The sequence below is a fragment of the Polyodon spathula genome, chromosome 2 (assembly GCF_017654505.1).
Source record: "Polyodon spathula isolate WHYD16114869_AA chromosome 2, ASM1765450v1, whole genome shotgun sequence".
Lineage (NCBI taxonomy): Eukaryota > Metazoa > Chordata > Actinopteri > Acipenseriformes > Polyodontidae > Polyodon > Polyodon spathula.
In genome coordinates, this window is record NC_054535.1 from 75953278 (window position 1) to 75980070 (window position 26793).

Here is a 26793-nt window from a genome sequence, read left to right on the forward strand (position 1 = left end):
ACTACATGAACATAATTTAACATCACGTAAAGAAACTACAAAAAGATATTGCAAAAGTCTACTGGAAGCTATAATACTATTTCATTTTTTTGTTAAGTATATGGAAAACTACAAAGCGGTATGCAATTCAATATGTTAATGGAACATTCAACAGGTTTAATTTGACTTTATGAACAAAATGTGTTAATTCTACATAGTGATGTAAAATGTTCGGCCATTACTGTATACCTTAGTCAACTGGATCAATATTAATTTAGTTAGGAAATACAACCCTAATTAGGAGAATCGAGTTTCACAGTAGAGCTCTCGCTGCTTGTAATGCTTTTAAAGTTTTCAACACCACACGCTGATGGAGGGATGGAAATATGAAGCAACACTTGTGATGCTTGGCCGTGTGGAAAAATACTTTAGCATGAAAGAGGATTTTCAAATTCTGTCTCTTAGTAACTGGAGAGGGTTTTGAGTATCCAAATATCATGAGGTGGGGGAGAGGGAAAAAAAAAAAAACTCTTAAGTGAAGCAACACTTAGTAGGATGATGCGATATAAAGCTTGATATAAAGATGATTCAGTCTTACATTTGCACATACAATTTAAGTAAAGATCTCTAGACAAACATTTTTCAAGGATTGTTATTAAACCCAACTGTAGCAGGGCGGTAGGAAAGCCCTGCTTGAATGTATTTTGTTTGTTTATTTTTAGAATGGGGTCTCCCCCTCCGTTCCTGTGTTATTTATTGTATTTGTTTATTGTGTATTATTTTTATTTTGTTTATAGATGTCGGCGAATGCCAGGTGTTATTGTTTTGTAGCGTGGATGGGAAGCCCCATCCACATTAAAAAACTTGTGTTAATGTGTGGCTGTCGGCTAGTATGTTGTTAAACTAGCCGGCAATCACACAAATTAATGAACTCGTGCAGATTGTGGCTGAGGGGTAATAGAATAATTACAAACTAGTTAAACCCCTCGGTCACGGTATTTAAGCCTGCAGCTCTCCCTGCTCTGGGTGGGTGTTCGGAGGAGGAACTGGAGAGCGAGAGGAGAGATATTTAAAATAAATAAGGATCAGTGAAGACAGTTGCCCAGCCTGACCTTAGGTCTATTTGTATTTTGTGTTCGAGATTTGTTTTATTTCAAACCTTTTATTTTGCTCTGTGAGCAAGTATTTATTTTTGTTTAAATATTTTATTTATTTTTGTTTACTTTAAATAAAATGGCGCACGCGCCACTGCACCGAACCCATCTGTTGTTGTTCTTCCTTCTGGTCTGAGTCACTGCAACACCATTTCCTACCACACTGACATATTAGGGTTACAATATACTTAAGCTATCACAATGTACAGGTACCACTAGAATAAATCATCTCCGGAAATGGACATTGATACCACTGTTTAATACTAACATGGGCAGTATTTTAAGTGGGATTCATAAAACTACTGGCAGGCAACAGTTTTAGATGTGATTTTTCTTCACAGATTTTTTTTCAGGGAGATTTCATTTAACTATCTTTAGTCATATGCAAATGAGTGGTGCCTCCTGCTTCAGGTGCCAGCGGCGCACACTGTATGTTTAAACCATGACAATATAGCTTCTAGCAGATGCTAATGAGAGGCTACAAAGCCCTGAATTAACTCTCCAGGAACTCAGTTTTAAAAGATGAAGTAATTGACAACACAGCTTAATTGTTTGGAATGAAAATGGTGTCTGTGGCAGGAAATTACAGACCAATGCAGTCGGTTCTGTGAAAAGGGATCACATTCAGTTGTCAGAAATGCTGGCAAGAAAAGTGCTAAATTGAATATTTTTTATTTATTTTTTTTATAAATGCAGCTTTTTATAAAACAGCATAGAATAAAAATTATCAAAAAACTGAAATGTCTAACACTGGAACACTGTTTATTTTCAATGATTTAATGTGCGTGTACCATCGGAATAAAAACGTCCAATTTTGAAACATGAATTATAACCAAAAAAAATATGTGTTTAAGTGTTAAAATTCCCAGTGCTGGATGTTTTTTACAGTGGCCCGGTGCCAGCTTCAAGTGGAGTGCAACCATCCAAGAAAAGGTATTAAAACCAAAACTCGTCTAGGACAACTGGAAGCTGCTAGAGACTGGAAAATGCTGGCAGATGTTGGACAACAACTTATTTTCCCCACCTGATACTGCCACCACTAACCTTCAACCTGATATTGTCTTGTGGTTTGGATCAGCACTCCTTGTTCACCTGGTAGAGTTAACAGTTCCATAGGAGGATGCTGTGGATGAGGCGTATGAGAGGAAGAAACTTCGGTACGCTCAACTGGCTGCTGAAGTGGAACAGCGAGGATGGAGAGTCCAGGTTTACCCAGTTGAGATGGGTTGTTGAGGATTTGTGGCACACTCCAAAACCCGGTTTTTCAGGAACACTGGACTTAGTGGTCAAGAATTGCGAGACATAGTGAAGAACTTATCTGAAGCAGCAGAGAGGAGCAGCAACTGGCTCTGGTTGAGACAAAAAGATTCTGGTTGTGGACCTCAAGCATCGTAGAAAGAAAGCAACTTCGATGTAAGTAAGCTGGGCTTTGCAGAGTGGGGGACGGAGGGGAGTGATGCTGGGATGATTTACTTAAAAGGGCTTTTTACAAAATGTCAGGTTGTTGGCAGTTTTTGTTTTGTTTTTGTTTACAAAGTAAGGATCTACAGTACTGCAAGACCCTCGTTTTGGAGACGAGTCAGTTAGACCCATCAAATATTTATTTGTAGTTGAACTCCCATACTTAACTATAGAAGGTACTATTTTAAAGTGAATGATGCGTTTCATTGATCTGGCTCGAGGTTACAACAATGTGGTAGAATGTTTTTACCGAACACTCCAGTATTGAAAATCATAGAATAGATGACTGTTTTAAATCACCTAAACAAACTTTATTCAGAATAGACACTTCAACAGATTTGGAAACTTCAACAGAAATCTAGTCCCATCAATTTGTCGCTGAACATGTTTTTGAGATACACATTTGCATCTAACCAATGTTAATCTTCAACCAGGAACTAATTTACCTGAGCTTCATATCATCTGCATTTGTGTCTGACAAGAAGCTAATTAAGCCTGAGTGAGAAAAATAAATTGAAGACAGTTCATGCATAATGACCCCCCCCCCCCCATGATGATGGATATAATTTGCCTCATAATTACCCATTTCCAGCTTTCAAGGAAAATACAGAAATTGTAATTAGAGATCAAAGTTTATTGCATTACCTTATTAGCAGGTGGCAGGATTTAATTATATGCCAAACTAAATGGTAGAAAAAATAAGGTAGCACCAAAAATTGAGGACACTGTGTAATTGCAGAAGCAGTGCAAGACTGTGTGGAACATGAAAAGGTACTTGTGTTCCGTTTATTGTTTGCAGTACTTTCTGAAATAAATATGATTGTATCCATCACTTCAGAACAGCAATGATATGCATATTGACAATACAATAAAAAAGCTGCCATGTTAGTGAAATATAAAGCGATGGTATCCGAGGTTGCTGGAAACGGGAATTCTTCAGCAGTCAAGCTACCCTTCTGCCCCAAAGGGAATCGTGGGGGATTCAAGAATGATTTACACAGATGTGATTAAACCCCAATTGTTCTCTTTGACAGGACTAGAAGGAGATTGTGTTGAATGAGGTCAATTCCCAACTCACTGGGAAGGAAGGGCATAGGTAACATACCAAGGTAATTCTTCAGATAAATATAAAAACTTGACAAGTTGTTCTTGATACAACTTGCCAGTATAAAATCACCACCAAGCTACAAACAGACATCATTAACAACAAAAAGGGAACTGCAGCATGGGATATGCACATTACAATCCTAATCCTACGAATCCATACTCGCTACTAGGAATAGACAAACTAGTATGAAAAAATGGTACAGAAATGTTATTGCAGTGTGAATTAAGATAATTTATCCATCAACAGTATAACAGACATTTACCTTTTTGTTCCTTAGCCACTCCACTTCCCCTCAAGGACTTCTCTGTACTTTGCTCCATTCCCTTCTATCTTGACAAGTGCCCCAGTCCCTGCTGATTTGAAACATCCCCATAACATGATGCTGCCACCACCATGTTTCACAGTAAGGACGGTGTTCTTTGGGTGATGCGCTGTGTTGGATTTGCACCAAACATAATGCTTTGTATTTAGGCCAAAAAGTTCAATTTTAATTTCGTCAGACCACAAAACTTTTTGCCACATGGCTACAGAATCTCCAGAGTGTTTCTCCAGAGTGAATCTCTTGAGTAATTGCTTCCTTCTTGCTACCCTACCATACAGGCCAGATTTGTGGAGTACTTGGGATATTGTTGTCACATGCACACTTTGACCCGTCTTGGCCATAAAAGCCTGTAGTTAAGTTGCCATTGGCCTCTTGCTAGCCTCTCTGATCAGTCTCCTTCTTGCTTGGTCATCCAGTTTGGAGGGATGGCCTGATCTAGACAGGGTCTTGATGGTGCCATACACCTTCCACTTCTTAATAAATCATTTTGACCGTGCTCCAAGGGATATTCAAGGCCTTTGACATTTTTTTTATACCCATCCCCTGATCTGTGCTTTCAACAACTTTGTCCCAAAGTTCTTCTGAAAGTGCCTTGGTGCTCATGGTTGAGTCTTTGCCTTGAAATGCAGTGCCCAGCAGAGGGAACCTACAGGAAATGCTGAATTTATCCTGAAATCATGTGAATCACTACAATTTAACACAGGTGGAGGCCACTTAACTTGGTGTGTGATTTTGAAGGTGATTGGTTACACCTGAGCTAATTTAGGATTGCTATTACAAGGGGGTGGGGGGGTGGGGGATTGGAAACAACACTTATCCAACCAAGCTTTTTCAGTTTTTATTTTTAATTCATTTTCTACAAATTTCTAGATTTTTTTTTTCGCTGGGAAGTTATGTGGTAGGATGTGTAGATAAATGAAAAAAACTATTTTGATTCCACACTATAAGGCTAAAAGGGTGAACATTTTGAAAGGGGGTGTACATACACACGAGAAAGGACACAATTACTGTATTCAGCATGTACATGTACATTCTTTCCTTTTTCATTTATTTACTGTTTTCTTTTAAACGTACCATTTAAATGTTAATCAATGTGAAGTAATCTTCATAAATGTACTGCATATTGACGTTCAATTCAAATTGGCGTTGCTTAATCCTACTATAACAAACACTTGTCCATGTGCCATGGGGGTTCTTTAGTGAATTTAGACTGTATGTCTAAATAGGAAAATACAATCTAGGCCAACAGAAAGGCCAAATTTGATAACAAGTTCATCAAATCTCAAAACAAATACTTCAACAAAATACCTTATCTGAGCAAAACCGAGAGTTACATTTTGAAAACCAGGCCCAAACAAACTGTTTATAACATAATAATTTAGTGCTACCTTATAGGATTACAGATGCTCTAAATCCTTCTATATATGATTATTTTTGCAGCTATCTGTGATTTAAACAATTTTATTATTACAGTCTGCCTGAAATCAAACACTGCAAAATGTATCGTTGATATTTACAGAAACATTAAACTTTGCAGTGAGTCACCCTTAAAAACACTGTCACCAGACACTCAAATTTAAATAAGAGTTGTTATCATTAGTGATTACTGTTATAGAGGAATATATTAATATTCAGCATTAATGCCTTTCCAACTCCATGGTTCTACAAAGGGAACTGGAATAATTGCACAGATTAGGTGAAGTTTTAATTGAAACATTTTATTTACTAAAAAGGCCAGTCTCCCTTTCAGTGATAACAGATGGAATTGTAAAGCATGAACCACACGGTCGTTCTCCAAGGATTCTTAATTCAGATAATTGTTCTAGTCAATAAAATAAAAGATTGAGGACATTTTACTTTGGTGTACTAACCACTTCAGATGCACAGCATGGACAGAATAAGTAAAAAGTATTGAGCTACATCAGTGTATTACCATTGTTTGTAAAGTCTATTCTGTTACATTATTTTTTAATATATACTACAAATACAGTATGTAAAAATGGATTTGGTTTGGAGTTAGGAATCACTCATCTTCTATCAGACATATTAGAGTGAAGGGTGCATATGATTTTTAGAATTTGAATGATTTTGCAATATCACTCTAAAATCTTTTTTTTTTAAAACACCCTTTTAAAATAAATGTATCCCTTTTAAATTATAATACAGTTCTTATAATACATGACATCCAAACTACTAGCATAGACCATTGGTGCAGCACTTAGAAGTTTGTTGTAACCCGTGTCAAAATAAAAATGCTGTGTCAAGGGGAATTTTTTTCATGAATGATATCACTTTTATCAATACATGCTACCTCAATTTTTGTTGTAAACATAGCCATTGATTTATTTATTTAAGCCAATTTATATTTTCACTTTAACAAGAACAACAACTTGAAGTTTTTAGTGAAAAAATACTTTTTAATTGCAAGTAATAGAAACATGCAAAAGTGCCAGGACAAATTCTTACAACCACAGCACTGGGGTACTTCAGTATGCCTTGCTAGCTAAATGTAGGAACACTTAAAACACGCATTTGCCTTCCACCAACAGCACTTAATAACTTCAAGCTAAGATTAGTCACACTTGAACACCTCTGGCACTAAAACAGGAACCCCCAGTACTGTAAAAGAACTCCATCTGCCAGATGGGTGAGGGCCCTTCATGCTTTCATAAACAAACCCCTTTCACTCCTAGATTTGTGAACTATGCATCAGCTGCAGAGTCACTTACAAGAACGTCTCACTCGAAAGACGGAACACAAGGAGGTTAAGTGACTTGCTTAGGGTCACACAGTGAGCCAGTCGCTGAGCTGGGATTTGAACCCGGGGACCTCTTGGTTACAAGCTTGTTTCTTTAACCAGTGGACCACACAGCCTCCTATTTTAGCTAGGAAAATTTGATGTAACTCCATTAAAAAGGCCATATAAGAAATACAATTAATTTATTTTAATGACCTTGGCACACTTTCAGAGACCTGATATTATACAAAAAACATTTGCACTCTTAATACTACACCAGGACTGGATGTCCCAGGGCTGTACATATATGCAATATGGCTGACATATTTTGAATTAACAAGGCCCTGTCTGAACATTTTAGCAGCAACAGCAAAGAGTAACGTATCACACTAGATGACACATGCATCACAAATGACGAAACTTGTAATGTCTCTTTGGATCATAAGAAAAGGTACTATTGACAAAAATCTTGACAGTGCTCTACACAAAACTTGGGCTAAACAATTACAAAACAAGCAGGTTACAATCACAGAATTGTTAAAGAAAGCACAGAAAGTGGAGAAACATGTAATGTCAACACGTTTGAATTGAAACTGATACAACGGCTGATCAATTAAATATTACAACGTTTTGTAACGTAACAACTTAATGACTCACTCAGACCAGAGTATCTCCCTAAAGTGTATGCAGCACGCAAAGAATATTTAAATGGCAAAATGAACAACTCTTGAGTCTGTGTGCGTTGTATGCGATGAGGACTCTGACAATCAAGGCAGCTGTGTTTTGTTCATTATTTTCATCCCATAGAGCTTTACAACTTGTAATTCAGAGGAACATACTGCTTACTTAGGAGATACACTGCATCTTGCCTCAATATCAATGAGACGCTTGTGGAGAATGGCATTGATTTCAATTGTGTGTCTGCCTTTGCAATAACAGACAATGCAACTGTTTGTTTGTTTTATTATGATGTTACATCATTTACTTATAATTTGATGGTATCTGTGTTTTTAAAACTTCATTTTTTTCTGTTTTTATAAAGAAAAACACAAAAGCTTAAAATGAAACAAAATAGTCAAAGTACAGAGAAGTCCTCGAGGAAAACCTGCTGCCCTCTGCAAGAAAGCTGAAACTGGGATGGAAGTTCACTTTCAGCATGACAACGACCCAAAGCACACAGCCAAAGCTACACTGGAGTGGCTAAGGAACAAAAAGGTAAATGTCCTTGAGTGGCCCTGTCAGAGCCCCGACCTAAATCCGAAAATTTGTGGCATGACTTGAAGATTGCTGTCCATCAACGCTCCCCAAAGAACTTGACAAAGCTTGAACAGTTTTGTAAAGAAGAATGCTCAAATATTGCCAAATCTAGGTGTGCAAAGTTGGTAGAGACCTATCCCAACAGACTCACAGCTGTAATTGCTGCCAAAGATGCTTCCACCAAGTATTAACTCAGAGGGGTGGAGACCAATTATGATCTTTCAGTTTTGTATTTTTAATATATAATTTTTTTCTCAATAAAAACTTTTTCCCCCTTAACAGTGTGGAGTGTGTAGACAAGTCATAAAAGCCTGTAGCTCTTGCAAAGTTGCCATTGGCCTCTTGGTAGCCTCTCTGATCAGTCTCCTCCTTGCTCGGCCATCCAGTTTACAGGAATGGCCTGATCTAGGCAGGGTCTTGGTGGTGATTTTGAAGGCGATTGGTTATACCTGAGCTAATTTAGGATTGCTATTACAAGGGGGGTGGACACTTATCCAACCAAGCTATTTCAGTTTTTATTTTTAATTAACTTTCTACAAATTTCTAGAATATTTTTTTTCACTTGGAAGTTGTGGGGTAGGATGTGTAGATAAATTAAAAAAAATACTTTAATGCATTTTAATTCCAGGCTATAAGGCAACAAAAGGTGAACATTTTGTAAGGGGGTGTATACTTTCTATAGGAACTGTAGGAACTAATATAATATATATATATATATATATATATATATATATACATATATACATACATACACACACACACACACACATCTCATGCATACCTCAAGCATAATTCTGCATGTTTAGTTCTGCAAATGAATCCTGTAGATCACTTTATTTGTGCATATGATTTGCTCAGTGAACAGAGCTACCACTGGTCCTTTGTGCGCACGGTTTGGCTTACCTCTGCCATGCGGTAATTCTGGTCATTTACCGCCCTTTAGTGTGTGAATTTGATTATTATTATTGGTCAACGTTATTAAAACAAAGAAGCGTCATTTTATAGAAACACAAAACCAGTGTGTGGTGCTCCCTGTCACTTTGACTAAAATTAAGGTGTCAGAATTAGACATACCATCAATTTCCAACTGTTCTGCTATTTCTTACTATATGGTGTCATTCTTTTATTGTCTTTATAATCACTGACAGTGGCATTATAAAGAACATTATATTTTCGACTTTAATAATTTAATTCTTATTGATGTCCATTTCTCTTAGAAGAGCGAGTTTTGAATTGATTTCAATACTTACTTTTGCCTTTTTTCACTACTTTAATTAATGATCGTTGTCCGATTCAGACTCATTCAAATCACATGTACAGTTCTGTTTCCCAAAAGGTTAACATCTGCATAAATCTCATCAGTCATGTTTATTGCAATAAATTCTAATATGTTTGCCGTGTTTTTTCCCAAAAATTCTAGTGGTGTATGGATATCTACCAGTGATCTGCCCCTTTTTGAAAAGAAGTGCCAACCAATGGCGATCTGCTATAACATCAATACCTGTATGTGACCTGTGTTGACCAATCAGGATAGAGTATTTACAATACCCATTTTATAACTTTAATGCATCTGATAATGCATGCTACAAAAATAGTTTTTAATTTTATTAAGGATAAGGTGTACTGGACACCCCAGTGTAACTTGAATGATTTCTGACAGCCCTCTAGTCTCTAAAGTCGGCGTAAAGTGATGACATAATGATTTTGGACTGCTTAAAAGTAAGAAAGTAAATGAGTGCAAAAAATATTCATATAGAAAACCAAAAGTTTATCAGATTACAGCCAAATGCAATTGGAAACATCTATAGCAGACTACGAGTGTATGACAAACGTCTGGTGAAGATTAGTGCAAAAAGAAGGCAGTTATGTTCACTTGGTATAGTGTGGCAGACAGATGGACAGATAGACAGACAGACAAACTGACACGATCTGTGTTAAAGGTCCCCATTTTTTGAACGAGGACCCCAATAAGTAAAACCTCTCCATAGCATATAACCTGAAACTATAGGGACATTTATTTAAGAAAAGACCTGTTATGATTGTATATTAGTTATTCAACATCAGTGCCGTACATTCTGACCTTTGATGCTTGGAGAACTCTTGTTGTGGTTTAGAATGAAGCTTAGTCAAAGACAAGATAAAGCAAATTGAACTGAGCGTCACCCTAGTACTGATCTGTCCTCAATGTTTTATATAATGCAGTGCTCATAAATACAAGTTAAAATCTAATTTAGCTTGCAAAATTTGATTAAATAAAGAAAGAGAGCTATAAATCTTCAGCAAAAACAAAATGTAGCCAGTAGCAAGCAACATAACAGACTACGCAATTTCAGGCAGGTCATTAAAGGTTGTATCCCTCAAAAATCAACCCTAGTATGTTGAGGATCAATTTACCAGCTCCCTGAAATTGTATTCACAAGCAACTAGTAACTACCAGATTCAAGAGACATGTATTTGCAGATTAATGCCTCCATCTTCATGTTGAAATGAAGATCCCATCAAAGCTGAAAGTTATACATTTGAAGTGGCAACCCAGGCTAAAAGCTTTAGTTTAAAAGGCACAGAAGGAGGGTTTTGTACAACGAACAACTTTCCCAGCATCAATAGGGAACACTTCACCAAAGTGACATAAAAGGGAACAATAATATTAGCCTGCAGAGGAACATGGTCCTTTTATTTTTTGGCTGTTAAAAGGAATATCATTTAAGCATAGTGATATGTAGGATCATTTTATTTTCAGTGTTTGTAAAGTCCAGTGACACTGAGCATAGAGATGACCTATTTCTCTGATTAGCAGACTGCAGTCTGCATTGATGTCTTTATTGCAGATTAAATTTGCTCAACAACGCTCCACTTGTACCCTAATGGTGAAGGCTACTTTCAAGGAGAGAATGCACCTAGACGGAGAATAGTTTCCATGGTCACCACACTCCAGTTCTCAATCCAACTAGGCAAGACTGGTATTAAAATGAAAGACTGCACAAGCACATGAAATATTAATGACTGAGTGGGTTAACATTCCTTTGAGACTCCTTCTTGCACCTTATGGAGTCTATGCCACTTGTGTCGAGGCTGTGACCCAGACAATGGTGGGCAAACCTGATATTAGGTACAGGTCCTAAGACAGTGTGTGTGTGTTTGTGCGTCTGTGTCACACACCAGAAAATGAATGTACTATTTTAATCATGCTGGGGCACCAGTATTCTTATGGGGTCTGGATCAAACTTGCTCACTGCATTGGCAATATTTGACTAGTGAAGCCTGTCTCATTAAGTGATGAACTGGAGTTGAAATAAACCTGCTGGAAGGAATATATGCAGAACTCAAGTTTTATATATTTATTTATTGTATTTAATCAATCTATCTTCTCAATCATAGGAAACAGTAATGCATTTTAAAGTCCATTTGGAGATTTGATTTAACTTTTGTCATTCAGGAATTAATAAATAAAGCTTCCCCCGAAATCTTCAAAATGACACCATAGATATATTTAGAGACTACTAACTGGATATCAGTGTTGGACACATTTGTTTTTTTGAGCCACAAATTTGTTAAACTACAGAACTATTGTGGGGTAGTATCAATGTTCAAGCATTTATACTAGATTTACAGTAAAGGCAGAACATGTCGCCAAGGAAACACAACTGAAATGAATAACTACCTTTTGGGCCAGTAATCCAACACAAACAGTGGGGAGAGGGGGGTACTCTTTATAGCAATCTTTTAATGCATATCTGGAAAGCCACCCTTAGTGCTGTTGTCATGTTCAAACACGCAGCAGTGCTTTACATATAAAAACAGCACTTTAGATATGCTGTGGTACGATTTTTGCAAGGAGAAATCAGTTCAACTGGATTAGTAACCAATTTATGAGCGAAAGTAAACGGACAGGGCCTTCTGTTTTATTCTACTGGATAACATACGTAGCACATTTTCCCTTGCATCTGATTGTACCGCTCACTCCAACCGAAAAATTTAACATGTAAAAGAAAATTATTTAAAATATGTCCCCAACAGATCTCACACCTGTTTCTCAGCAGACAGGAAATATTGTATTCCTTTGAATTTAAGACATGGTTTAACCATTTTTTTGCTTCTTAAAAATAGCCTGCGTCTTAAATTCAAGTACGGTATAGTGAAGTGTGTATTAAAACTGCCACCACAAACAATTTCATTGTTTCTAACAAACAGCACCAGCTTGGACAGACCGAAAATGCTTATCAGACCCCCCATATTATTCGACATGCCAAGTAATACCACAGTTCACAAATTGGAAGAAAAACTGGTTCTGACTGTTGTGTTTGCAATGTGGTCTTTGATGTTGTGGTTGCTGGATTACATATTGTCTGATGTTGTGCTTTTTTTTTTTATAAATCAGGATTTTTTTTTTTTTTTTTATACTTCGCACTATAGTTATAGAAGGGCACCAAGAGGTCATGAGGTACTTCAATGCTCTGTTACCTTTGCTAACCTACTTATATTACTGTTTCTGAGCTATCCTGAGACCAACATTTTATTGCTAGCCTACTTTATCTTTTGCTTGTCAAACCTGGTTTGTGCTCTGCAATGTTTTTACTGACCTATCCTTGACTTTATTAGCAAGCCAAATTAATCTAACCCAATATAACGAGCAAAACACTTGACACCATCCCAGAAGGTAAAGCTCCATGGAAAAGGGTCTTCGAAACCATACTTGTCAAAGTAATATGCTTCTTCCTACACTAAGATGGTCTCAGCAGGACGTCTCTTAACAGACGATAGAATAGCCAGTATGAATTTGCCTTCCCCTCTAATAAGCCTAATATCAGTGACAGAGAGCATCATCTACATGCTTCCATAATCCACATGGTCCGTTCCATTAAAATATGTCAACAAATATACTTGTTACATTCTTCACAGAAGCATCATACTAAGTATTTTTTCTCTCAATAGTTTTTTTTCCTGGGACGAAGCACCCTGTGTGTGTTGGAATTGATTGAGGCATCTTTGTAGTGCCGGTATTTCTATTTTGTAGAAGGTCAGTGGGCACCCTCTGGTCCCTCCACCAAGCCAATCATCTCTACACCAAGGAGCTTGATGGGCTACTAGCCCTGGAAGACAAAGACTAACCCCGCAGGTGTCTTCTGGAGCTAACAAATAGCCTGGACAACAGGGGTTTCTGAAACGTGGTGAAGTAAAATAGTAACCTTCTTTTTTACCTCTGTAACCCACAAAAACTGCTGGAAAATGATACAAGTTATGTAAAATGGAAAGTGTGGCATTCCAGAGCAATCATTCATACCACTAGAGCGGTTTTCACTATGAAGTGTACATTTATTTACTGTAACAAAGTGTCTGCGGAAGTCTCAGCTATGAAAAATATCATAAGCATATAGACTGCTTATTTGATTTAGCAAATATGTGTTCCATGATATACCATATCATAAGAACAACAGTGCATCACTTTTTAAATATTGTGTTAAACATTTATATAAAGATCTTTAAATAAAATGGCTAATGCACAAAACTGATCAATTACTGCAGGGGTGGAAATATCCCTTTGAATAACTATAGACTGTGCAGGTACCTCAGGTACTCCCAATTTTAATGTAGCAAAAATATTGTACTCTGGGACATGTGATCCTCCCAATGCCTTGCATGACTAAACTCCACATGAAAATGGCTCAGTTTGCATATACACCAGTTAATACATTTGTATACATGTATAATGACTAACAGAACAGATAACTGCTGTTCACTCTAATCATTTATAGTCATCCTCATTAATAAGTAAAAAGCCTGCATTTGAATAGTCATTTTAATTAAAGGGAAATACATTAAACTGAATCTAGAATGAAGGCAGATAAGCAAGTACATAAAAACTACCTATGCTGCAAATTGTTTAATGAAACCACTGTATTAAAACTATACCTATTAAAATTAGGTACGACTTGGCTTTTCACACTGAAGGACAGGAAACACTACATGCATATCACTCCAACAACCAACAGAAATGTTTCTAAATGTATAGATAACCTTAATATTCCATTGCGTTCATGATGCAGGGCATTCAAATAGACGTGTGTATGATGTCTACTCAAAATGTGCATAGTGATGTCTGTTATAATAAGAGACACCCTACACTCAATGTATTAACATATAAATTACCACAAAATACTGCATTCATGAACTACATTGATACACAAGATAAGATGTACTATAATCCTTACAAATCCTTAAGGACTACTGATTGATTTCTCATATGTGATGAATGTGTCAGCAGCAAAAGTAGTATAATGCAGTGTGAAATATCTCCACATGGCTGCCCAATTTAGAGACATCTGAGCTACAGAAAATGTGATTAATGACGATTGTTCAAGAATGATTAACCCTAAATAACACAATTACCTATCTGCATTTGCTCTAAACCCAGTTTGATCTATCAACTCTGAAAACGTTTCAGCAAAGAAAAACAGCACGCTTTGGAGTACAGTAAATATGCCCCAAACAAACATTTAAAATGTAACAATGCCAAGTTATGCTGGATACATTCGTAGATACTAAGGACATGCAAAGTGAGAAAATGTTAGCTTCTAGCTGTGTGGATAATTGCAGATAACATGGATCACACCCACTCAAGGAAATCACTTGATGCAGTGCGTGTGCAAGAGTTCACCTTTCCCCCTGCTTTGTGCAGACGCAATAAGAGGAATTGCATACATAATGTGCAGTGTACACAAAGAAACTAGAAACTTCCCTACAAAAATCAGACTTAAAATACTGTACCAAAATAAAAACTCAAATTCTACAATGATCTGGGACAACAGTATAAAAAAAAATTACTACTAACTAAGGATCTAGTAAAGTTAGTGTGGTACAACATTTCGGAAGCTAGACAAAGCATACTTGCAGAATGTATGTATTTATACACACACATTATTTATATATATATATATATATATATATACACATACACACACACACACACACACACACACACACACACACACACACACGGTCAAAAGTTTTAGAACACCCCCAATTTTCCAGTTTTTATTGAAATTAAAGAAGTTCAAGTCCAGTGAATAACCTGAAATAGTACAAAGGTAAGCGGTAAACTGCCAGAAGTTAAAAAAAAAAAAAAAAAAAAAAAAAAAGTTTAAAAAGTTTAGGTTACCAAAAACTGAACAATAATGTACATTTCAGAGTTATACAAAAAGGCCTTTTTCAGGGAACTACTAATGGGTTAACAACTTACAGCTGTTCTGCAGCAATGGAAGTAAATTAAGCCTTGAAAGTTGATGCTAACAATTCCTACAGGTGTCCCAACTTTTGTTGATTACTTACAAACCCTCTGTCTGTATAAAAGCAGTGTTGGAACAGACTGTGTTACTACACCCTCTTAAGCATTATTTGGACAGTATTGTACTGCAGGAAGTAGTATATTGCTATCATAATGGCGAGAAAAAGGCAATTAACAAAGGAAGACAGACAGACCATTATAACCCTTAAAAGTGTAGGTCTTTAGAGAAATTGCAAAGAAAGCCAAGGTGTCAGTGAGTACAGTTTCCTACACCATCAAAAGGCACTTGGAAACTGGAGGAAACTCTGACAGGAAGAGGTCTGGCAGACCCAAAGCCACAACAGAATCAGAAGACAAGTTTCTGAGTCAACAGCTTGTGTGATAGGCAGCTCACAGGACAACAGCTTCAAGCACAGCTTAACACTGGTCAAAGTAAGCAAGTCTCAGTTTCAACTGTGAAGAGAAGACTTTGAGCTGCAGGTTTGACAGGTTGAGTGGCAGTAAGAAAGCCATTGCAAAGATGGCAAAATAAGAAAAAGAGGCTTGCCTGGGCCATGAAGCACCGCCAGTGGACTACTGAAGAAGGTCTTATGGACCGATGAATCAAAATTTGAAATCTTCGGTTCATCATGCAGGGTTTTTGTACACCGTTGAGTAGGCGAAAGGATGGTTCCTCGGTGTATGACACCAACTGTCAAACATGGAGGAAGCGTGATGGTCTGGGGCTCTTTTGCTGGATCCAGAGTCGGCGACTTGCACAGAGTGAGTGGCACCCTGAACCAAAACGGCTACTACAGCATTTTGCAGCGCCATGCAATACCCTCTGGTATACGCCTAGTTGGTCAGGGGTTCATCCTATAGCAAGATAATGACCCAAAACATACCTCCAGGCTATGTCAGAACTACCTCAGAAGAAAAGAACAAGACAGTAGGCTTCAAATCATGGAATGGCCAGCACAGTCTCCAGACTTAAACCCCATCGAGCTGGTTTGGGATGAACCGGACAGAAGGTTGAAAGCGAAGCAACCTACAAGTGCAACACATTTGTGGAAACTTCTGCAACAGTGTTGGGAAGAACTTTCCGAACAATATTTGATTTCCATTGTAGAAAGAATGCCACGAGTGTGTTCGGCTGTTATATCTGCAAAAGGTGGCTACTTTGATGAGTCAAAAATTTAGATTAAATTTTGTTAAACAAAATATTCCATCATTTCTTTTTTATCTCCAATTGTTTATTTGTTCTATGCTTTAATTTTAGAGTACATTGAGACATTAAATTTCCTATGACAATGTTCTGCATTACAAAACTACAACATAAGACAAACATTTTTGTTGGAGCTTATTTATTTATAGGAAAGTGCATTTTAAAATGCTTGGAACTAATATTATAAGACGACATTTAATTAGACTACTGTAAGTTACTTTGTTTCCATGCATATATTAAATCCCGGTATTATGTTAAACACCTTCTCTTTAAAGAGTACTGTACAGGAGGGATTTAAAAAAAAAAAACCTAGTGAATTATTAATGGTTTTCTGAATGAATAACCATTTTTTGTCTCTCGGGCAGTACATGCAAAGTTTATTGTTTTTCCATACATGTTAAGCAATACCCATGTATAATTCATTCATAACATTAAAATAAATTGGCAACTTAATTACTTTAGTACTGTATATGTTCGTGCTCCAATTCTTACTGTTTGCTTAAAAACGGTACTATTTTATGTTCACTTGTTTCTAAAAATTATTCTTAAGCTTGCTATTAGTAAATGATGAAGTCTTTCTACAGGGAAGTTTAAAATTACTGTAATTTTAAAACGTGGGTAAACAGAACATTGTACATTTTGTATTACTCTAATAGTGTTGCACTGTACCTTATCTTTAATAGATAACTTTACATAATACCAATCTTGGATCTTTGAAGAGAAGACACAACACCTCTAATAAGCATAATGCTAAATATGGTATGAAACAGATTCATTCTGGGAAAGTTTACAGTATGCAGAAATTTCTATAATAAAAGAAAAGCAAACTTTGCCACAGATGGATTATATTTTCACTGCTATGGTGGCTTGACACACCAAAGTACTGTACTACTTTTTACTCCTGAGGAATTCAAATTATACTGAACAAAAATATAAACACAACATGTAAAGTGTTGGTCCCATGTTTCATGAGCTGAAATAAAAGATCCCAGAAATTTTCCATACGCACAAAAAGCTGATTTCTCTAAAATTTTGTGCACAAATTTGTTTATATCCCTGTTAGTGAGCATTTCTCCTTTTTTCTGAGGTATCTGTGACCAACAGATGCATATCTGTATTCCCAGTCATGTGAAATCCATAGATTAGGGCCTAATGAATTTATTTCAATTGACTCATTTCCTTATATGAACTCAGTAAAATCTTTGAAATTGTTGCATGTTGCGTTTCTATTTTTGTTCAGTGTAGATTCTGGGCATCAGTGAAAACATTCACTGCTAAGACTCTCGTGGTCCAAGGTCCACATCACAAAATCAGCCCTTAGGTAAAATAATGAAACTGGAAGATGATGAGCAGATAAAGACGGAGCTTGGATAAACTGTCAGGGGGGAAGAGGCAGAAGCCTTCCAGATAAGATTGCCTCATATAATTTTCAACACCATGAAGACAAATACAAGAGCTGCATGGCATGATCACTTACTAGTGCAACCCTCCCACACGCACATGGAGGCTGTAAATATCTAAAGAGCATTAACCTCATTTTTAGCAATGATGACACGTATTTATATTAACTATGCAAATGCAAAACAGAACTACTGCTTCCACAATCCTTGACATCAGAGTTTAAAAAAAGGCTTATTTGCAACTTTAAAAAAAAGTGATAAGGCATTTCTGAAAAGTTGCTGTAAAGTATTTTAATATAGAAAGGTAACCTACTCTTATAATTAGTTATAACCTCTCTTTGAAAATTGAACAGATTTGGAGTTAATCACTCATCTTTTAACAGACATTTTGTTTAAACATGAAATTCGTATTGCAATGAAGCTACTGACACTGATGATCAGACTGCCGAGTGAGGAAGGGTAACACATTAATGGAATACACATTTAATTAATGGTATGGTTCTAAAATATTAGCATATTAGAAAATATATATTAGATTTATTTAAACAGTAACAACTGCCTTAAAACATCAGTAGTTCTTATGTTTATTTCTCCCCTTCTAAGGCAAAGTCTATATCTTCCATAGCAATGGCTGTCGTGTCATTTGTAACAAAATTCAATCAATAAAGATACAGAAACATACATAAATACTACAAAATAAGCCAATAATTTACTATATTTATAATAAAATCATGATTTGCACTGCTATACCAAGGCTGCCTGAATCACCGCAGGTTTGTTAAATATTAAGCCTAAAAAGTTATATTCTTCGGCTAGGACATTGTTCAGGAACTTCAAAACATGATGAGATTTATGAAGCAGAACATGTGGCCTTCAGACTCTCAATCTTAATTTTCGATCCACCATTAATCTATGAAGCCAACAGTAATGAACTGGCTTATCCAGCCAGAGCAAGAACATAATTGTGATGCTGCAGCACAATACGCACACAATCTTTATAAGACCCGATTTCTGCCTGATAAAAAGGTCAATTATTAATAAAACTTTCATCACCCTTTCTAATTCTTCTGTTACAGTACACTGGGAACAGTGAATGATTCACACGCTATTTTAAATGCCAGGCGACAGGTACCGAGGTATTGTTTTGACTTCCATTAAGAACTGAGAGGGGTCTGTTCCTGGAAGAGATTGGTGACACACTGCATACAAATATATCTAAACAACCACGCATCAGCAATTACTTTGTCACATGTTATTCTAAGGGGACAAATTTCTTCAACATTAAATGTAAATGGAGTTAGGGTTTAACTTGTGGCATAAGTATAAAACCACCACATTAAACCAGAACATAGTTTGTAATTGCATATGCTATTAGAAAATAAAATAAAAATCAGATCACCCTACCACCTTTTCTTCTGTCGTCTGTTCTACATGGATATCAAGAACACTTTGTAACTAGCAAGCCAGTGACATTGATTCCCTGCCACAGTTTTACATAATTAACCATCCATAGCACACAAGCTATGACATACTACAGTATATAGCCACTGTAAACATATACAAAACAGGCAGCCCCCCCACATACCATGACATTATGTTATAGTCAACATTTGTGCAAAAAGAGGTCCCTTTACAAGAATCATCATCACAACTGGACAAAAAGGAAAAACAAATCAAAATAAAAAGTTGTTTTAAAAGGTAAATATGTAATTTAAAGATTTAATAACAACATTAAAAAGGATCAGTTTATCTTTTTCTAATAGTGATAGAACTTTGACCATCAGGCCTTACCTTGGTAGCTTGCCCTTGTCTGCCTGTGGCTCGTGCTCCTACAGTACACCCAGATGTGTTTAAATACCAAACATGAAAGCCCTCTAATCAGGGTTAGTCTATTGTTTAAGTGCTGTATAGAACTTGTTTAGCAAGTATATAAGTTTAATTAAATTTAGATGAACGATTCCCAAGATATTGTCTTTATTAGCCAAGTAAAGTCATCAATATTAAATTAACATACATAATTTACAAATGCCACCTTTATATGAATTGTAAACAAGCAATTATTCATGCCACATTGTTTATATTCAAACTGGACTACACTGTAAAGCCTGTGAAGATGTTTTTGTCACTATACTATATCACTATACCTGTTTACTAACGCCTCCTCTCATTATTACCACCTCTATTAACAGACGTTAGTATAGGCAGACATATTTAAACTTAAATTAGCAAATGTAAAGCTTGTTACAAGCTGACTACACAAAATGTGGATTTTAAATGATTAAAAATATACAATACTTTTATTTTAATTAGAGAAGTAATATAAGTAATGTTTACAAACACTGTCAATCAAGGAATTAATTGCTTTTACTTCAACCCTCTTGAGTGTTACAAAAAAACATTAAACCCAATCTCCCCGCTTCATCATCTCCCACCTGGATAATAAATGCACTAGAAACTGATTGCTATACTGCAGGCAGTGAGGCAAGTGTATTGTCGGTTTTTACCATACCATTATCTAAGATTATTGCAATAGTTAACGATCATTTCAGTTTTAAATCTATGAGATTTTGCCTGTTTAAATACCCTCGTCACAAAGCAGATTTTATTCATCCTTTGCTGTTTTTAACAAACTGTTTTCACGACTGTAGGCTCTTTCAACTCACACACGCAAAAGAAAAATAAATAAATAAAATTACTCTGGATCCCCTGTCAGCGAACTAGTATAGCCCCTGAGAAATCATGTTCAAATGGTATATTAATAATGTAAAAACTATAATATTTGTTCATGAGACAATCCAAGATACTAACCTCAATTGACAGTGTGCGGCATTTATTTATTTATGTGAAAAAAACAAAATAGTAGCCAAATGCCTAAATAGCACTAAGGTTTCTTTCCTCATGTCTAACAGCATTATAAAAAACATCGGAGAATGTGTGTCAAGGCATAATTACTGAGCCTGGTTCTAACTGATATGGTTTTTATATATATTGACTTTGTGTAGAACAAACACAGGATTAGCCTTCTCTTGGTAAATTCTGCAAATTGTTAGCACTGTCTCTTGCCTGCTGGGGCCTGGTAGACCCCACTAGCCTCAATAAATGTCAAATTTTAATTTCATTACACCATTTGAGCTGATTTACCAAAGAACGAGCTGTCCCTTTGGACATGGAAACACTGGATATCTACATTTATATTAAACTGCTGTTAGCATTCTTAGTGATTGAAGCAAACAAATACAAAATACCCCCCAAAGAAAAGAAATATCTAAATACTGTGGATTTTGTAAAAAAAATAATAAAATAATAATAATTAAATAACACTAACATTAAATAACACACACACACACACACACACACACACACACTCCATTAACACAACTTAATCTAGGAGGTTGTTTTTGTGAACAAACCATAGCATCCCCAGAGTATAATGTAAAGGCAAAGATACAATTTCAAAGTGTGTACTGTTGATATAAGAGGTTGACACATGTGGTAGTGAAACAGTTATTTTTTAATAGGCAACACCATTAATGACATTTAACTGAGGGTGTCATAGAATACAGCTGTGTATCTAAAAAACATTAACAAAAGACATCAATGCCAAGGTCACCAATACATTAGTGTTATACAACTCTGTAAAACTACAGCCACAAAAGGGGACAATATCAGTGGTAGAACTTAACCTACACTCAGCACTGTTACATGCCAATATTTCAACGCTTTACGTCTTTATCACATGGAAACCAAAAAAAGTCAAGCCCAATGTGGCTTCTATCTTAGGTCACAGAGGAGGACAACATAAGGTTTTGCCGGAGTTTCTATACAACTGTAAACAAGAAGCCATCACAAAAAACGGTTTCTGAGGCATTAGCAGAAGTAGCAGCGGTAAAGGGTTTATAATAACTGATAATCCCCACGCAGAGTGATTGTTAATCATTTACAAAAGTACGTACTGATCACATTAAAACCCCTTAATATTTTAATATGGTAATGTGATGCATTTAAATCCAGTTTGAATTTGCATTTTCACTCTTTAAACAGATAATGGTTAAATGTAGTGCTCATATAAGAGGTCACTGTTTACTGGGGACAAAATTGAGACCACCACACCTCCCCCACAAGTAAAAGGCAATATAGCCTTGAAAATTAGCCATCTTGTCTAAAGCGATTTCGAAGCTTAATTGTGTTAATGATTCTTAATATGGATACAAATAATTAGAACATGTGCTCCCTCAAGTACAAAAAAAATAGGTTTTTAAATGTTAAAAAAAAGAAAGAAAAAACTCACTGTGTTCTTGTTTTTAATACTCAATGATCAGACCATTTAGGAGAAGCGATCAAAAAAATGACACTCATCTTCACAGCAAACCCCAACCACCTGCCTTTGGTCTTGCAATGAACTTCTACATGTACTGTAGCTGAATTTCTAGACAACACCATTGTGAAGGCTTCTCAATGTCAGTGTTTGTTTCCTAATTAGTCGACCCTTTAATTATGGCCTTGAGCCATACCCAATCTTTTTGACTTTGATCCTGAGATTATAGGGTGGCAGGTCTACATTGCTACAATCAACCACAGATGTTTTTAGATACATCAATAGTAGATACTTGCTAATTATTTGTGAGCTGTAGGCATTTCCCTCATAATCTCTAAATAATTACTGGTTTATAAACTGCAACCTCCAGAGATCTTCAGGTCTACTCACCATTTTTTTCCTCTTATCCTGCTCTGTGGGAGACTCCTCATCCTCTGTCAGTTTGGGCTCATCAAAGTGAGACATTAGCATACAGCTATTAAAAAAAAAAAAAAGAAAACAGACAAGAGTCTTATACAAGAAATGTGAGTTTTCGTGAACAAAAATACATCATACCTAGTAAAATAATCTAAGAGGAATGTGATATAATATCGAATGGTTTATAACCATGAAATAAAATGGATATGTGAAAAGTACCTACTGCTGATATGTCCAGTGGTTGCAAACAATATGGACGCTAACTGTAATGGAACTAACAAAATCAAAGAATACCGTTGAGTATGAAAAGTTGAGACTCCTCCAAGTCAAATTGGCAGCCATTTCAAGCATATATATATATATACACACACACACACACACACACACACACACACACACACACACACACAGCTGTACTCAAAAATGTACATACCCCAATGGAAATGTATAATTTCTAGAAATTTCTCAAAAACAAAGAATTTTAGGAAAAACTTTTTGGAGTAAAAGTTTTGGTTTTGTGGATGAGGGAAAAAAAAAAATAAAATTGATGTAGATGTCTACAATGATTTATTTCAGCAAATTTTTTGCAGAACTCCAAAAATGCAAATTTTAAAATATTCATACCCTTTGATACTATGCTAGTACTGTCTACAAGGTGCTAGAAATTTCAATATGATAATGCAGAACCTAATACTGAATTGTAGGTGAACGCTCTTAGAGTATAAAAGTGTGACTGGGGTTTCCATTTCAACCATAGCTCAAGTATTGCATGATGAAGGTCTCAGTGGTTGCAGGCCAAGGAAAAAGCCACTCTTAGGAAAGCGTCAAAAGGACATTTGCTTAAAGTTTGCAAAACGGGATTTGAATGATGGATATGAGTTCTGGTCAAAGGTTTTGTGGAGTATGAAACAAAAATTGAGCTATTTGGTCATGCTAATTGCCATTACTTTTGGAGAAAGAACACCATACCTACTGTCAAGAATGGAGGTGGTAAGATCCTTCTATGGGGCTGTTTTTCCTCTCTAATGACACAGGAAATTTAGTTCCAATACATGGTTAAATGGATTCCATAGCATACCCAAAGATATTGGCCAATCATCTGCAACCCTCTGCTACAAAACTTGGTTTAAAGCGCAACTGGACATTCCAACACTACAGTGATACAAAGCACACATCCAAGCCTACTTCAGAATGTTTAAAGAAGAATAAAATCAAGGTTCTGGAATGGCCTAGTAGGAGTCTTTGGTATGAGTTGAAGAATGCTGTGCACAAGACAAGTCCATGGAATTTGAATGAACTGGAACAATGTTGCGTTGAAGGAAGATCAAAAATCACTAAAGACGCATGCCAAAAGCTCACTGACAAATATCCTAATCGTTTAAAGAGGTTATTATTGATAAATATGCCTCAACTAGCTATTAATTTTGTTTTCCTTGTCAGGGTATAAATACTTTTGAATTAGCACTTTGTTTCCTCAGCCACAAAAGCAAAAGATTTTTCCTATAATTATTTGTTTTTGAGAAATTTCTAGAAATTATAAATTTCCTTATGTAAACATTTGACTAGAACTATATGTCTATATAACACTGCAAATATGAAGTCACTACCTCAAATGGTTTCTGACATATGAAGCTTTGTCACCATTATGGCAGCAGCTTAGGGGGAAAAAACTGTCAAGAAAGAGTTCATTGGTCTTGTATGATAGCCATGATCAAACTTGACTGAAATAATCACAGAATACAGCTTTGTGCTGAGCATGAAGACAATATCTTGAAGCGTTAAGTCTTAGTCATCCGGAAATCTTAAGTCACAGGAAGTGAACAAGCTACTGGTTTTGTCCTAAACGTGACCGGAGTCTTGTTAGAATTACAAGGCTGTTTATTCTTTGACCGACTGAACCTATTTTTTTTTTCTCTTCTGAATTTTATTTTGTACTTGATTAATTGTAAAGCCTCAGAAATTCCAAAATATGAAAGCAACAGGCCAAGGTCGGCTGATCTGTACTGTATCCAAGATAATTATTGAAGTGGGGGGCTCAGTTCTAAACTGTTCTTTAAGAATGCAGTGCTTTTTCACATAAGCATGTGTTTCTCCACCAGTTTTATACTTGATCTGCTTTTCTCTATCTATGCTTTTGTTCTCTACCTGTTCCATTTTTACATTCTTTTTAGCTACACATTTACTGACGGACTGCCAACAACACATACTGCACTGTTTCTACAGCATGCTAAATACATCTGTTGTAAAACTAAAATAAAAATAAATATAAATCAATTCTTGATCAGAATCAACAATACTATTGTAGAACTACCAGAGTAGTTCTGTGTTAAGGTCACCCACAACAAATGTCTCTACATTATGGTTTACAAAAAAGTAAAGTAAGTTTATAAATCTTTGTTATTTACGGTCTAAATTTCTCTTAAATGGGCTGACTGTTAATAATATGCTTTGTAAATCAACTTTGTAAAGATACAGATAGTAATCTAGTTTTCATAATATTCAATTTTATGAAATTTTTTCAAGGTTATTCCTTAAAAACTGATGCTTTACACAGACTATCTCAATCAATCATCATGACTACTCAAAAAGAAACCTTGGGGCACCTGTTAAATAAAAGCCTTGAGTGTATACAATGCCAACAGCAGTCAATAAACATTACTGTCCACCCATTTGACTTCAAGCATATGACAGAAGCTAAACTCTCAAACATCACAGTAAAAGGGCCATTAAATGAACACTACTGTATGGGAATGAAATGAAATTAAATGAAGCCTTCTCATTAAATGACTCATTGAGGTTTCAGCAATTAAACAGCCTTGTAGAATAAATTAAGCAGGTAGTACACATTGCATCCACAGCAAAGTAATCCACATGGTAATTCTGCAGTTTTCCCATACTTTGTTCAATGGTTTGCTATGCATTTCTCATAGTCTACCATGGTTTTAAAACGTGTTAACATACCTCTCTGCAATTTACTTACTCTTTAAAGGTTCTTGTTTCTGGGTCTTCCGTCATTACATCATGCAATGCCTCTACAGAAATATTAATTATTCCACAGAATTTATCTTGGATGACGCTGCAAAGAAACAGGTAAAGGTGACAGTTAAAATGGGTAACAGGGAGTCTTCTTTAGGACACTGCCACAGTTCAGTGCATTAATTGGGATAACCACTATGTAACATAAAAAAGGTCCAAACTCAGTTACTGCACGGTCATCTATAAATTAAGCAAAGCCACACAGCCACCTTTTGTTGCCTTATAGCCCGGAATTAAAAGTTGTTGGTTTTTTTTTCATTTATCTACACATCCTACCCCATAACTTCCAAGTGAAAAAAATATATATTCTAGACATTTGCAGAAAATTAATAAAAAATAAAAATTGAAATAGTTTGGTTGGTTAAGTGTCTACCCCCCTTGTAATAGCAAAATTAGCTCAGGTGTAACCAATCGCCTTCAAAATCACACACCAAGTGGCCTCCACCTGTGTTAAATTGTAGTGATTAATTCAGCAGTTCCTGTAGGTTCCCTCTGCTGGGTAGTGCATTTCAAAGCAAAGACTCAACCGTCAGCACCAAGGTGCTTTCAAAAGGACTCCGGGACAAAGTTGTTGAACGGCACAGATGAGGGGATGGGTATAAAAAAAATATCAAAGGCCTTGAATATCCCTTGGAGCACAGTCAAGACGATTATTAAGAAGTGGAAGGTGTATAGCACTACCAAGAACCTGCCTAGATCCGTCCGTCCCTCTAAACTGGACGACCGTGCAAGAAGGAGAATGATCAGAGAGGCTACCAAGAGGCCAATGGCAACTTTTCAAGAGGTACAGGCTTCTACGGTCAAGTGCGCAAGTGACAACAATATCCCAAGCACAAATCTGGCCTGTATGGTAGGGTGGCACCAAGAAAGCCCACCTTGAATCCCGTTTGAAGTATGCAAAAACCACTCAGGAGATTCTGTAGCCATGTGGCAAAAAGTTTTGTGGTCTGACTAAACTAAAATGGAACTTTTTGGCCTAAATGCAAAGCGTTATGTTTGGCGCAAACACAACATAGCACATCACCCAAAGAACACCATCTCTACTGTGAAGTATGGTTGTGGCAGCATCATGTTATGGGGATGTTTCTCATCGGCAGGGACTGGGATACTTGTCAGGATAG

The 26793-nt window shown here is 36.3% G+C and overlaps 1 protein-coding gene across 1 annotated transcript in view; it reads right to left on the reverse strand.

Annotated features, from left to right (window-relative positions):
- The window catches only part of LOC121300752 (importin-11-like), a 183471-nt gene that overhangs the window by 17893 nt on the left and 138785 nt on the right, over positions 1 to 26793 (reverse strand). The window contains exons 28-29 of the mRNA XM_041229541.1: positions 25617 to 25712; positions 22610 to 22694 (exon numbers count right to left, since the gene is read on the reverse strand). Coding sequence (XP_041085475.1) covers positions 22610 to 22694; positions 25617 to 25712 — 181 coding nt within the window. The remainder of the gene's footprint in view (positions 1 to 22609; positions 22695 to 25616; positions 25713 to 26793) is intronic.